This window comes from Callionymus lyra, chromosome 3, assembly GCF_982586985.1.
Source record: "Callionymus lyra chromosome 3, fCalLyr1.hap1.1, whole genome shotgun sequence".
Taxonomy (NCBI): Eukaryota; Metazoa; Chordata; class Actinopteri; order Syngnathiformes; family Callionymidae; genus Callionymus; species Callionymus lyra.
In genome coordinates this window covers 21,569,310-21,582,392 of record NC_141820.1, presented here as the reverse complement: position 1 = coordinate 21,582,392, position 13,083 = coordinate 21,569,310, and the positions used below count along the sequence as shown (strand labels likewise).

At 38.1% G+C, this 13,083-nt stretch overlaps 1 protein-coding gene across 1 annotated transcript in view; it reads right to left on the bottom strand.

Annotated features, from left to right (window-relative positions):
- Positions 1–13,083, bottom strand: part of LOC148083822 (thyrotropin-releasing hormone-degrading ectoenzyme-like) — a 171,839-nt gene that overhangs the window by 24,971 nt on the left and 133,785 nt on the right. Inside the window, exons 11-13 of the mRNA XM_087787001.1 lie at positions 8,013–8,101; positions 6,799–6,932; positions 6,664–6,719 (exon numbers count right to left, since the gene is read on the bottom strand). Coding sequence (XP_087643127.1) covers positions 6,664–6,719; positions 6,799–6,932; positions 8,013–8,101 — 279 coding nt within the window. The remainder of the gene's footprint in view (positions 1–6,663; positions 6,720–6,798; positions 6,933–8,012; positions 8,102–13,083) is intronic.

Genomic DNA, 13,083 nt, shown 5'->3' with positions numbered 1-13,083 from the left:
TTATCTTTAACCTCTGGTCACACTTGGGTCCATCAATGAGGTATAAAACGTACTTACAGCGCAGTGTTTTAAAAAATATTCAAGAGCAAAAGTGAGGCTCTCTCTGTTGGATTTGTTTTCTTTTATATAAAATCTGCAAATACTAGTTACAAAGTGGTTTCACATCAAGACAACGTTGTAACTGTATTGATAAATGTATGTTCTGTTCATACCTCGCTGAAAAAAAGGTGATAAAACTGATCAAGTCAAGGACTACAAAAATTCCTGATGCCCCTGACACTCCCATAATCCTTTGCAAATATGTTGCAACTCCTAGATAAAGTACCATTTTAAATGAATAATATTAATTGCTTAACCATTGAACATTTTGGACGTCAATGCTGTTAAATATTAAATTAAAAAGGGATAATATAATATTGACCAAATTTTGTTGTGGTTGTTTTTTTGTTTTTTTTAGCAACAATTTAAAAGCAATGGCACATGAATGGTTAGAACCTGAACAAACAAAGACAGAGAAGTTTGCTATCGTGAATATTGTTTGGTTATATCAAATGATGGAAACTTAATTTCTCTCTTAGACGACAACAATGTCTAAATTAACTCATAAAGGACTAACTGCTAACAAAAGCTAAAAAAAATAAACACATGTATCCAGATCAACACACTCTAATGAAAACCAATTAAACTATTGGCAACAGCATCATTTTTCCGTGAGTTCATTGAGAAGTATGGTTTGGCATCTGTTGTGCTCCTTCATTGTCTCGCGTGTAAAGAAGCTAATTACAGCTGATAATGTGGATTATGATTTTTTAAAAGGCTAGAAAAGATACAAGCCTGCTTTGATTCCATCTCATGTAATGAACGACGGCAACTTCACAGCTAATGACATAACAGAAAGAAGTTATCTGATCATTATCGTCCTAACGCCTGAATCAATAGATCTCCCTGGAGCGAGCTGGCAGTGGTACCATCACTTTGTTGTGTTTATAAGATATGGATTTTCTATTTTCTCTCTTTCTGTTACATTTAGTCTTCGAGTGTTGAGGTCTTAATGAGCCACACCAGTTAACACCATCGGGGGACACTTCATTGTTCCTCATTAGTTTAGAAACAAGAAGTGCCTCTCGGACTCCTTCAGCCGGAGAGAGCGATCGCATTTCTGGAGGAGCTGCTTTATCAACTGTGACTGTTGCTAGGGACCGTCAAGATTAAAATAAATTATGGACGAAGAAAAATAATCTTAATATAACTGGAAATTGAAAAATAATATATGGTTATTTAAATGTGCAAAATAAAGAGTCAAAATAATTTATATTTAATCAGAAATACATATACAGCAGGGGTCCCCAAACATTTTCCTGTGAGGGCCACATGACTTTTCCCTTTTCCGATGGGGCTCCGGGCTCAGAAGAAGGGTGGCGATCAAGGAGGCCCAGACTTTCCACTTTTGGAAGAATATTGCAGCATTCCCAAGCCAAATTGGAGACATACTCCCTCCAACATAAGTCCTCGGTCTGTCCCAAAGTCTATTTAAAAATGGGCGATCCAAGAATGCATCATAAAAAAGTTGAGAAGCAGAATTTTTACTTTAAGTTTATGCTGAATGACTTAGCTTTCTTTAAGCTGATCGTACTTTCTCTCACCTGTGAGCAACACCCCAAGATACACAAAGTCCTTGGCCCGGGGAAGGATCTCTTTTCCTAATTAAACACAAATAACACAGTCTAATTTTAAGTATTATATTACAATATTTCAATTTAATTGCCAATTTATTGATACTCTGTAATGTTAAAAAAACAAACATTTTGATATTAAAATTATTAATATTATTTTAAGAAGATGACCCTCTGTATTTCTCAGATGTCGGATATTTCCTTTGAGTTTAAATTATATTTCATCCACTTTAATCCCTCAGTTTTACATGGAGATTAAATGAAAGGAGAAGACCATCAAACAGACACGTTGCCTCTTTATCCCTCTTTTTAAGTGACTACATGTTTGTTGTCACACAGTCTGGCAATGGCTGTAGCTCTACAATTGAGTAATGCCTCGTCAGTCCAGCAGAAGTCTTTAGTTTATCTTGAGTGTTGCTCTACAAATGATCCATAAAGAAGAACATTAGTTTGTCCTTCAGGACGATCTGGAAATCGTTTACAAATTAGGGCTTAAGACTAAAAAAAAAAATGTGTTAAAGACTCAAATAAGATGTAGCCCTTTGGAAGTGAAGGATCCGGAGAGAAATGAAGTCAGTGGGTTCTCACTTCTGTACCAGTGAATACGAATGGTTTTGATCTTTCTTTCTTTTTTTTTTTTATTCCGTATGGAAGGATCCCCCGCCGAGGCCCCTAACTCAGCGCTCACGCACCACGCCTGCACAGTCATCTCTGGCTGCTGCACATTCGACATGACACAAGACAGATGGCAGAGAGAGCCCGACTCGGAAATAAAGGGAAAGAGAGGAGGGAAGATTGACTTAAAGGCTGGGTGTCACACTGGATTTTGGTTACAGTGCTCAGAAAGCTGGAGGCTGAAAACATCACTCTGTGGAACGACTCACTCGCCCGCCTCCCTCCCTCTCTCGGCCGCCGATTCATCACAGGGTCTCCATCTGGTTCACTTGGTTTCTCAATTGGCCCTCACACAGTTGTGATCAGACCCAGATTGGAAAAATGGGATTTATTTATAAAGGACTGCAGGTAGACGAACAGGCAGAATCATTTTTAAGGCTTTATAATGAATACATGAATCTGGAAGCTCATAAAAATATACTGTATCAAGCCTGGGGGGGTTTTAAGAGCAGCGTGATCATATTAGAGGAATGAACAGCCTTTTATAGCGTCTCTCCATCTTAATCCGCTGAAAATATGAACGACAGTGAAGATGAAAGCCGACCTTTCTGATTGTTAACCATTTTATCACCACAACTTCATCAAAATGCATGACTTTTAAATAATAAAAGACTGAATGAAAGACTGATGAAAGATCAAAACTGATTTGATGAAGGTTTGATTTTTTTTTTATTATAACAGTAACAGATTGTAACTCTTTTTTCCAACTAGACATTTTATTTTTGTTTTTTTTAGCTGTTGTAGTAGGACTTAAAGCAGTTCCTGAACTAAAATCTCATTACGGCTCCTTTTCTCAATCAGAAAACTTTGTTTTCCCCTAATGCTAATGCTAAGCCGTAATCTCACTCCCTCTCAGTGAACTAATCCCTACAGCCATTTTCATGCACAATACATTATTGTATGGTTTGTGGTGTTTGACTTCCCGGACTAACAGTAATTAAATCGTCAATAAACATCTTCAAAGAAGGTTATCGTTTTTCATTTTTAGCTACTGACAAAAGTTACTGAATTATATCTGATTTTGAATGGACGTACCTCAAATCAACGAGAAGAGAAATTATGTGACGTACTATTGATATTCAGATGACACCAGATCTTGGTCGACACTGTCAATGACAACAAGCGCCACACGAGTATAGTGTTTAGTTTATGATTGCTTTAACTTCACATCCATTCATCTCCTTAGATAATACTTTATGTTTTAATGTCCAGATATCTGGACTACACAGTGTGCACCTAAACATAAACTGCCATGAGTAAAATGTACATTTATTTGTAAATATAAAGGCCACAAATATACAGTGTATAAGATTCAGTTTCTAAATTAATCCTGATTATATGTAGGCTACATAAAAAATAACCATACTACCAGAAAAGTTATTTTCAAGTCTGCTTTTATTTCCTGTAAAAGCTTTTGTCGCCTTTTTAGAATGTATTGCCGCTACCGTCTCCAATGTCTCACCATCTATTTCTTCATTTGAAAACCCATCTCTCCTGACTCACTCACATGTTTCAAATGTTGAAGTCTTCCTCTCCAAGATGCAGTAAATCTCTCATCATGACCATATTTTGAACTTATAACTTTATAAAGTTCTCCCCATTATGATGTAATAATGGTCTTCACTCCTCCTCCGGCCAGTTGTAATCACGCCCCGCTTTGTTTGTACATCAAGTCCCTTGGAGGTGGAGACTTCTGGGATTTATGACGCGCAGTGACAACCCTTGATACTTGACCGATACAGCAGAGTGAGCATGGTAATTGTAAGCGAGATTTCAAGTGTTTTCAGTGGGCGGGGCATAAACACATTTTCTAATGTCAATATTTCAATGAAAAGAGAGTTTTGTACAAACAGACAAATACTGATGATACAATAGAGTCCAAGATCTATTTAAGACACACTTAAATCAACACATTAGTTGCCTTTGAAAGCCAGGTGTACGTGCAGCATCTCTATTTCTTTCTTTAACATCGAGATTGTTCACCTTTGTTTTTAAAGCTGCATCATGTGCCTTTCTCTGTGTCTTTGCCTTGATGAATACAATGCAAAAAAATTGACTGTTCAACCACCGTTTTCTTCTTGTTGGTCTTGTTGAAAGGTGGTTGGCTCTCAGCTCTCGGCACATTATCACCATCTATTGTTCCGGCGGAAACTATCATCTCCTGTTGTGCATTAGCTCTTCACTTGTCTGTCCCGCACTTGGTTTCCCGCTAGAGCTCCTCCTGGACGCCATTACCTATATCGATCAGTCGCATCGTTTTAGAGGCTGCAGGATTCAAAGCGTACTAAAAAAAGTAGTCTCCCGAAAATCTTCCTCCTCGTGCAGATACTTTCCCTTCAGTGTGAATCATCCTTCATCAGTACCTTAAGTATACGCTCAGATCCTCTTGCTGCAGTCTATTTAGTTGGAACTAAAACCGCCAAATATTCTTTAGTCACATACAGCCATGGTGCTTATACAAGATTTACGTGGTGGAAGGATTCCTCATGTTGCTCGGGGACCATCTGCTCTTATAATACTACACAGCCACTTAACCACCAGAGACACGCTCAGAAGCAATTCCCTCTTTACATATACTGAGAACCACTGGGCCGAGATCAGCGCGTATGACGCAAAGAGAAAACATATACGGTTCAATCATGACAAACGCAGAACTGGGAAGGATGTCAAAGACCTGAAGCCAGCCAGGGCCTGCAACTATCGGCAGAAGGCGACAGTGAGCCAGACACTAGACACACAGAGCATCGTGCTACCTGCTATTTCAATCAATCACAAACACATCTTTTATTGGTCCTGTCTAGACCACTCACACGCCGCACGTATTGGAAAACAATTATCACACCGACCTCCCTCTGAGTGGTATTGTGAGGACTGACGGTTCCGTCAATGCAAATGTGTCAAGCCGGAAAATGTATCATTTCCAGCTCTCGACCTCCATCGTGGTTTAAATAATAGAACAGCAGCGTACGAGGGCTTGTCCGGAGGGGGGGGGGGGTTCGACCGCTGATACAACCAAAGCTGAGGTCTTGCACTCCTGCTCACTGTGTGTTGCAGGCTAAAAGCAACAGTGTGACTCTTCACTATGATGATCAATAGTCAAGACATCGAGTGGGGAGAGAATAATTCACCTCAGGAGTCGAGGTCTGCTTTTAGACGAGGAGAAGACAATGATGTCGCTCCTGGAGGTTTAAAGGCGTCACTATGACTAACCCAGTGGTCCGACCGTGGTGACTTCCTCCCGGAGGTGAGCAGGACTCGATCAGACCCTTCTTTCTGGTTCTATTCACAGGAGGCTACGATCAATCAGGACTATAAACTGTGAACTACAAGGCATTTGGTGTCTGTAACCTCATGAAAGTGTTGCCTCACGCTGACATGAAGAGTTTCTGTTCAGCTCAACTTGGTTTGTCAATTCACCTTAAAGTGATAATTCACCCCAAAATTCAAACTTCACTTATTTTTTGGTGTTGGGATTATTTTCAGATGGATCTGTTCCTTTTTATAGTTATAGGTAAACATGTTTGTTCATTTTAATGTAGTGCCTGGAGCTCAGTTTTCTTCGTCTTCATCCAAAAAGACACTTAAAAACATCCAAATACCTCCATACTGCTCGTCTCGAAAAATCATCTTGTATTAAAGCCTTAGCAATAGGAATTGTTAAACAAGTCTATATTTTCTAAGTTTGTTTGTAGCAGAAATTATCAATCTTTCAGCTCCTGTGTTTCCTCATTGAAACCCATTGCAAGTGTGCATGCACAAATATTAGGCAGCTAGCAGCATCTGCTAAAAACAAGCTTAAAAATATATACTTCTTACATTTTCATGTAACAATTATTCTTTTCGAGGCTTAAATAGAAGATGGACATAACAGACAATCAGTATGAAGGTATTTGGATGTTTTTAAATGTATTTTAGGAAGAATATGAAGCTGACCTAGCAGCTAGCCTAGGAACGTTTGCTTAAAACCAACTTAAAATAAAGACTTGTTTAAATTGTTTCAGGAACAATTACTCTTGTCAAGGCTTCAAAAGAAGATGAACGTTACAGACGGCAACCATGAAGGTATTTGGATGTTTTTAAGTGTATCTTTCTTGCAGAAAGATGAACCTGAGCTCCAGTTGCTACATTAACATGAACAAACATTTTTTTCTATAACAGATTACTCTGAAAATAATCCCAACCCTTAGTCGACATGAGGGTGAGTAGAAAATTAGTAAAGTTTGAAATTTGGTTGAACTAACCCAAAAAGTCATAACTGAAAGAATCCTTTCAAAATAAAAGTGTAGAGGAAGTTTAAGAGAAAGTCATTGCTTACCTGGCTAAGTTGAAGGAATCATCAATAAGTCCTGCTCTGTTCCCGACAGAGATGATCTAAAAGAAACGCAAAAAATCGTCAATGCAAAGAAATACACACAAAATCTGAAAGCAGCCAAAAAACAACAAAACCTACTTGTAGATTTGTGTGAAGCTGCTGAATCAGCAGTTTCCAGTTCGGAAGGTCGTAGTTCACACGGAAGTATCCAGTTTGGTTGATGTTACCGAGCAACCACGTGTTGTCGCGCATCTCGCTGATCTTGTGCGTTTCTGAAAAACAGCATTAATTTAATTGAATTTTTATAAAATATTTGTAAGCGCTTTTGTAGACCAGGCTCACAAACCCCTAAACAATCAAAACAATACCCAATAAAATATATACTTAAAAGGTCAAGATAACACTGAGACAAACACAGGAGTCTCAGAGAATCAAGGAAAAGCCTGTAAAAATAAGAATGTGTTCAGATGTATCTTGAAGGAGTCAGTAGACTCCATCAAACACAGAGAGAGTCTTCTGATGTGGAACTACCAGTGAACTCATTTCTCTAGTGGGTGTTAAGTTGACGAATAGTTAACAATAATAAGGTATCACTTGTTCTGTTTCTGCAGCTCAAATTCCAGACGGAGTCAAAGTTTGTCTGGAAAGACAGACACAGGTTAAGGATTTGCCAAACATGTCTAGAAGACACCGAGGCACTTAAAACATTTAAAGGTCTGACTCTGACTGGCCCAGTTATACCGCTGATACAATATCTTCAACTCAGATGTCCTCCAGGTCTTCTCTATGAAGTGTAACAGCAGTTATTTCTAAACAAGGTTTTAATTGGCTGAAAGTTTGCACTTTTTTATGGGATGGTTTGTATTAAAATGTTCTGAACCAAGCATCAAGAAGAGACCAGGGCAAAGTGTGACCCTTAACCTCTACTCAGGTGGCCCTCATTAAAGTCGGAGTAAAGCCAGAAAATGAAATGTTTCTAATAGCGCCTGTTGCTGCTTCAATTCTAAATAAAACTTCATTTTTTCTTAAATATGTTGTCTTCACAGTTTAGTGACATGTTCACTTTAATACAAACATTAAACCATTAAACCAAAAATACATTTTAAATAAATTTATAAATAAAATATTAAAAAATGGTTCGCAATAAATGCCTTTCTTTCATTTTGCGGTTTCTTTCGATTTTTCCTTTTGAAATATAACATTTGAAAAGTATTGATCTATATTAAGTCACTGTCTTTCTGTCTTATATGATATATTTCCCCACAGTAAAGCTTCTGGATCTTCTGTCTCTTTGTTCGACGTCCCCCCACAACGGCTCGTACAAAACACTCCACCTCTCATCAGGACCATACCTGTGTTGTTGCTGATCCAGATGAGCGTCTCCACGAACACAGAGGAAGCGTTTCCCACGGCAACCGTCAACGGGACGAGCCACAGTAAGCTGGGGAGAGACAAACAAAAGAAAGGACGGTTCATTTACATCTGGAGTGGCTCTCTTATCAGATCGAGAGCTTCCGCAGACAAATAGGAAGAATAGGATTTTGCATTCGTCAGCTGGAAATAGGCACGTCTGACATTTGGAACGTTACTAAGACAGAGAGAGCGCCGTGATTGTCTTTGAATGCTATCTCGGGGGAAAAGACCAGTGGATGGACGGATTAAGACGAGTACCTGCTCGAGATACTTCCATGTATGTGTCAAAAAACCCCCACGAAAGATTAATTATAAATAGTTAAAAAATAAGATTTTTGTTTTACAAGTTCCTGTTCACTTTTTTGAGGAAAATAACAAGTACACATAAACCAATTTATTTAATTCGATTAATTGACTTGTTTCTAAACAGAAAGAAAGAAAGAAAGAAAAAAACCCAATTAGAAAGTTGTGTGTGTGGAAAATATTAGTGTTCTTTCTATTGTTTCTCTCTCTAATGTTTTCTTTTCATTTTAGTGTAACAGATTTACAATAGATTCCATATTTTCGCTTTTTATTTTATTGATGAACCTTCACATTACAAACGTTTATTTTCCTTGAAGGCAAAACACATTATGTTCTAGTCTTCTGCCCAATATTTCAGATTATTATGTCAAACAGGTGAAGTGTCAAAGTTTATAAATGTTTGTTGTTTAGGATGTTCCCTTTGATTCAAAATGATCATTTAGAGTGTTATAAATGTAAAACTAATGCTTCATTCTTACTTAATACCAACAGTTTCATGACAAATACTTATTTATCCTGATAAATCATATAATCGATACAACGTCATAAGAGTAATCCTGGGGTTTCCATTAGCTTGACTTGTAGTCTAGACTGCCTCAGCTCAGACCAAGACCGGAGAGTGTTGAGACAAAGACAAGACCAAATCTAGACGAAGACTTTTCTAGATCAAGACCAGGATTGAGAATTAAACTTGGAGTTTATTTTGAGGACAGTCTGCAGGTTGATTTCTGTGGATTGCACTGTAAGAAGGCGGATTCAAGTTTGTGTCATGTGTCTTATTAAAGGAGCCGAAACAATGATCACTTTTCATTATGCTTCAAGGCCACTATTTTGATCGGAGTCCAGGCAAGAAGAAAGAGAGAGGACCAAGACCAAAGGTTTTCCAGGACCACAAATATCTTTTCTGAAGACTGACCAAGACGATACCAGAACAACAACCCTACCTTTAATAGTTTAGAAGAACCCTTTCTGTAACCCTTGTGTTATCTCAGGGTCAAGGTGACCCAAAAAACAAATAATAATCTCTATTTATATAGCGCCTTTCTAGACCAGGGTCACAAAGCGCTTTGACAGCCATTCACACATACTGATGGGAGTAGGCTGCACCAAATTCTGATTCTGATTCTGAAATGCAATTGTTTTATCCATGGTGTTGTCTCTGGGTCAAGGTGGACCATCTTATTTTACATTTGTTTTCGGGCCTTTGGGCGACCTCGACCCTGAGACAACACAAGGGTTAAAAAGTCAAAACTGATTTTCCAAGTCAAATCTATAATACAAATACACCTGTTGTCCCACTGTGTTTTTATTTCAAAAAAAAAAATGTATGGTGAATAATATTCAAGCTAAGTGGGGTTCTTGGGGGAGTTCTGCACTCACTGAGTGAATTTCAAGGTTGTAGAATTGTAGCCACGATCTCAACATCAATATTTTCTGATAGAAATGTTTCCACAACTGTGAGCCAAATCTACCAAAAGCTTTATTGGCTTTGCTCCAACCTCTAATGGGTTTTCTCAGCCGCTGTTGTTCCAAGATTCACAGATCCTGACATGTTCATCTTCATCCTGCTTAGCCGGAACTGACAAGCCAACGAGGTGGGATCCCCGTCGGAGGCAAATTGAAATCATCTAAAGACCCAGAGGGTTCGTGAAAGCCGCTACGAAGAGATGATCTCCAGCTGCAGGATCCTCCAGAGAACGGCGCTCTGATGGAGGCGACGTCATTATGTGCAATGAAGCCCATTGTGGAGATGTGAACAACGTGGAGATAATGTGGAAGTCGCCACTTTTCTTTCCTCATTCTGCAGCTCAAATGTGTTTGTGTTGTTTGTGGGAGACTCACGTCAGCCTGTTACAGCACTGACGGTTAAACCTCATGATTCTAATGCGACGTGTCGGAGCAGCTCGTCTGGATCTAAACAGAAGTGAGAGAACTCACCACCTAATATGTCATTCTGCACTTCCATGCATAAATAAAGGAATAAATGGACGGAGGGAAAAGCGGTGGTGGGCGGACATCAGTCACAGGCTTGAAAACATGACACAGTTAGATCTTAATAATGTTATGGAGTTGAAACACCATCATAACTCAGAGTGCAACTTTGTAGCACCGTCATTATATAACTTTATAATGGCAAAATCAATCAGAACAGAATTCTCAGGGAATTATTTGATGATAATATATTTTGCTCAAGAAAGTTTTGATGTGAAGTCTGTGGTTTAAATAACTTAGTATGTTTTTCTAATTTAAAGCTGAATTGAACTTCAATCTGGTTAAGAATCTCGTGCTTTCTATCAAACATTATAGAATGTGCTTAAACCCCGCTTTTTTTCAAATGAAGCTAAAATCTTGTTTACCATAACCACGCCCACTCTGCTGTGATTGGTCAAGCATTGCACGTCATCAATCCCAGAAGTCTTTAACTCCGAGGGAATCGTTGTATAAACAAAGCAGGGCGTGATTACAGTTGACTAGAGGAGGAGTGAAGATCATTATTACATCATAATGGATTCTGCTCTCATAACCTCTTGTTCGCTGAGATTTCAGACGGGGGAGAACTTTATAAAGTAATAAGTTCAAAACATGGTCATGATGAGAGACTTACTGCATCTTGGAGAGGAAGACTTCAACATTTGAAACATGTGAGTCAGGTGAGTTGAACATTAGTTGCCCTTTAAGGAAATCTTATTTCTTGACTATTGGTAACTTCTTTATGGTGAAAGGTAATTATCTTAATGAATACACCATTTATGTCTTTAGTTTTGGCCACTATTTCAATGTAAGACTCTGATACCAAAGTGCCTTCTTCCAAGATGTGCAAGTAAGTTTAATTCGGGATACTATATTGTTTTTTTTTGGCGTCAGCTAAGAACAATCTTGAATTAAGGATTTTGTTTCATTGTTTTAATTTGTATGCACATGTGTATTTTAATGAAGTCATGTGGAATGTGCTCCTTGGAGGAAATATGTGCTGCCTCAATGCTTTTTCAAGCTACACATTTTGATTTGAAATCAGAGATGCAGAGGTTTTTCATTTGCACTTAACTTGTTGAGGTGCATTATGGGAATTGTAGTATGAGTGCTTTATAAATTATATAAAAATAGAAATAGAATTAAGTCTATTTTTAAAAGCATAGTCTTAACTTAAAAAGTGCTCCACAATACAAGGAAGAGAAAAATGAAGAAAGTTAATACACTCACACAGACACACACACAGACACACACACACTGTAGCGATTGCACTCGTGTCAAAAGTAATCAGTCATTAAAGAAGCCACTTCTCTTCACGTCCGTGAAGAATCCTCAGAGTATCATTTTAATTGCACTTGGATATTAATTAAAGCTGGTTTTAATTAAAGAAAGGCACCTCATGACACTGTCTGAACACGTGTGCGATTGTTGCTGAGGTCACTGTCACACAATCTTCCGCAGAAAGTTCCATTTAGCAGCTCATCAGTCGCCGCCGGCAACCGTCGATCGATACAGCGGCCGGTCAACTTAACATTGAATCTTTTTATCTTTATCAACATGATTGACATGAGCGGAACTCAATTTGATGCACTCAAATAATGACACACACTCACACAGACGTGGAGTGGCGGCTGCAGAACAGGCTTTTTAATATTTAATTGCAAGTTAAATTTAGAAAACAGACGTGTGTTGAAGAGAGAGAGAGAAACAGCAAATGAATGTTTAGAACTTCTATACGGCCTCTTGCTTCACTGACACTTCCTATAGAATCAAGGGTGTCAATCACAGAGCTTTAAACTGCAGTCGAAGCTAGTACAGAATTATCTTTTGAATGAAGTTCATTGAGATCCTATGACGGCTTCAGAACCAGCCTGTCAACTCAATTAGTGAGAATTAAAACATTAAGCGTGACTAGATCAGTAAATGTTGATGAGAAACATCTTGGCTTAAGAAGATTGGACCAGGCTTTCTTCACATCTGTACTTGTGCTTCCAGGAAGAAATTTAAAGCAAACACAAACTCCAAATAGAAAGGATGGTAAAGTAGGAAGAGAACCATCAACCTTCCTGCTGTGCTTGAGTAGTATTAACCACTACGACCAGAGTCACTTCCAGTTGTTGAAATATAGTGTTGTAGTACTTGATTGGTTTACTTTCTTAGGGTCTCAAAAGTATTTTAACTCTGCCTTGTCTCTGGCAGTGAGGAAACATAATTCATAGTACATGAAACATTCGGAAACATCAGTAGTGACTGAGTTGTACAAGATGTATTGAATGCCGATGACAGTTTTCTCTCTTAACATTTTCAGACACAATAACCTGAACAACATGATTTATGGTCAGTAAGTAAAGCAATAATGTTGTTATGACCTAGACTGAACTTTTGTAATTTCTATTGTGTATTATTATTCCTCATTGATTGCTGTGAAATCATTTTCATTGAATGGAGCCAACACCGCTTTTGGAAAACAGTAACCATTTTTAACAATAATGGTTGCATATTAACACCCTATTTTTATTTTTATTTTCTTCTTATTCAGGCAGATCTAGAGAAATATTCATGAGGTGGAAAGAGGTGGGACAGAAATGTTGATGAGTGGAAATATGACGAAAGAATATACTGATTTGTATCAGTTTAGACAGCAGATCGGGAAAAAAATATCAAATTCCTTTCCAAAAGAAAATTTTGCATTTATGTGATTGTCAAAAGTAGTATAATAATAATAATAATATATAT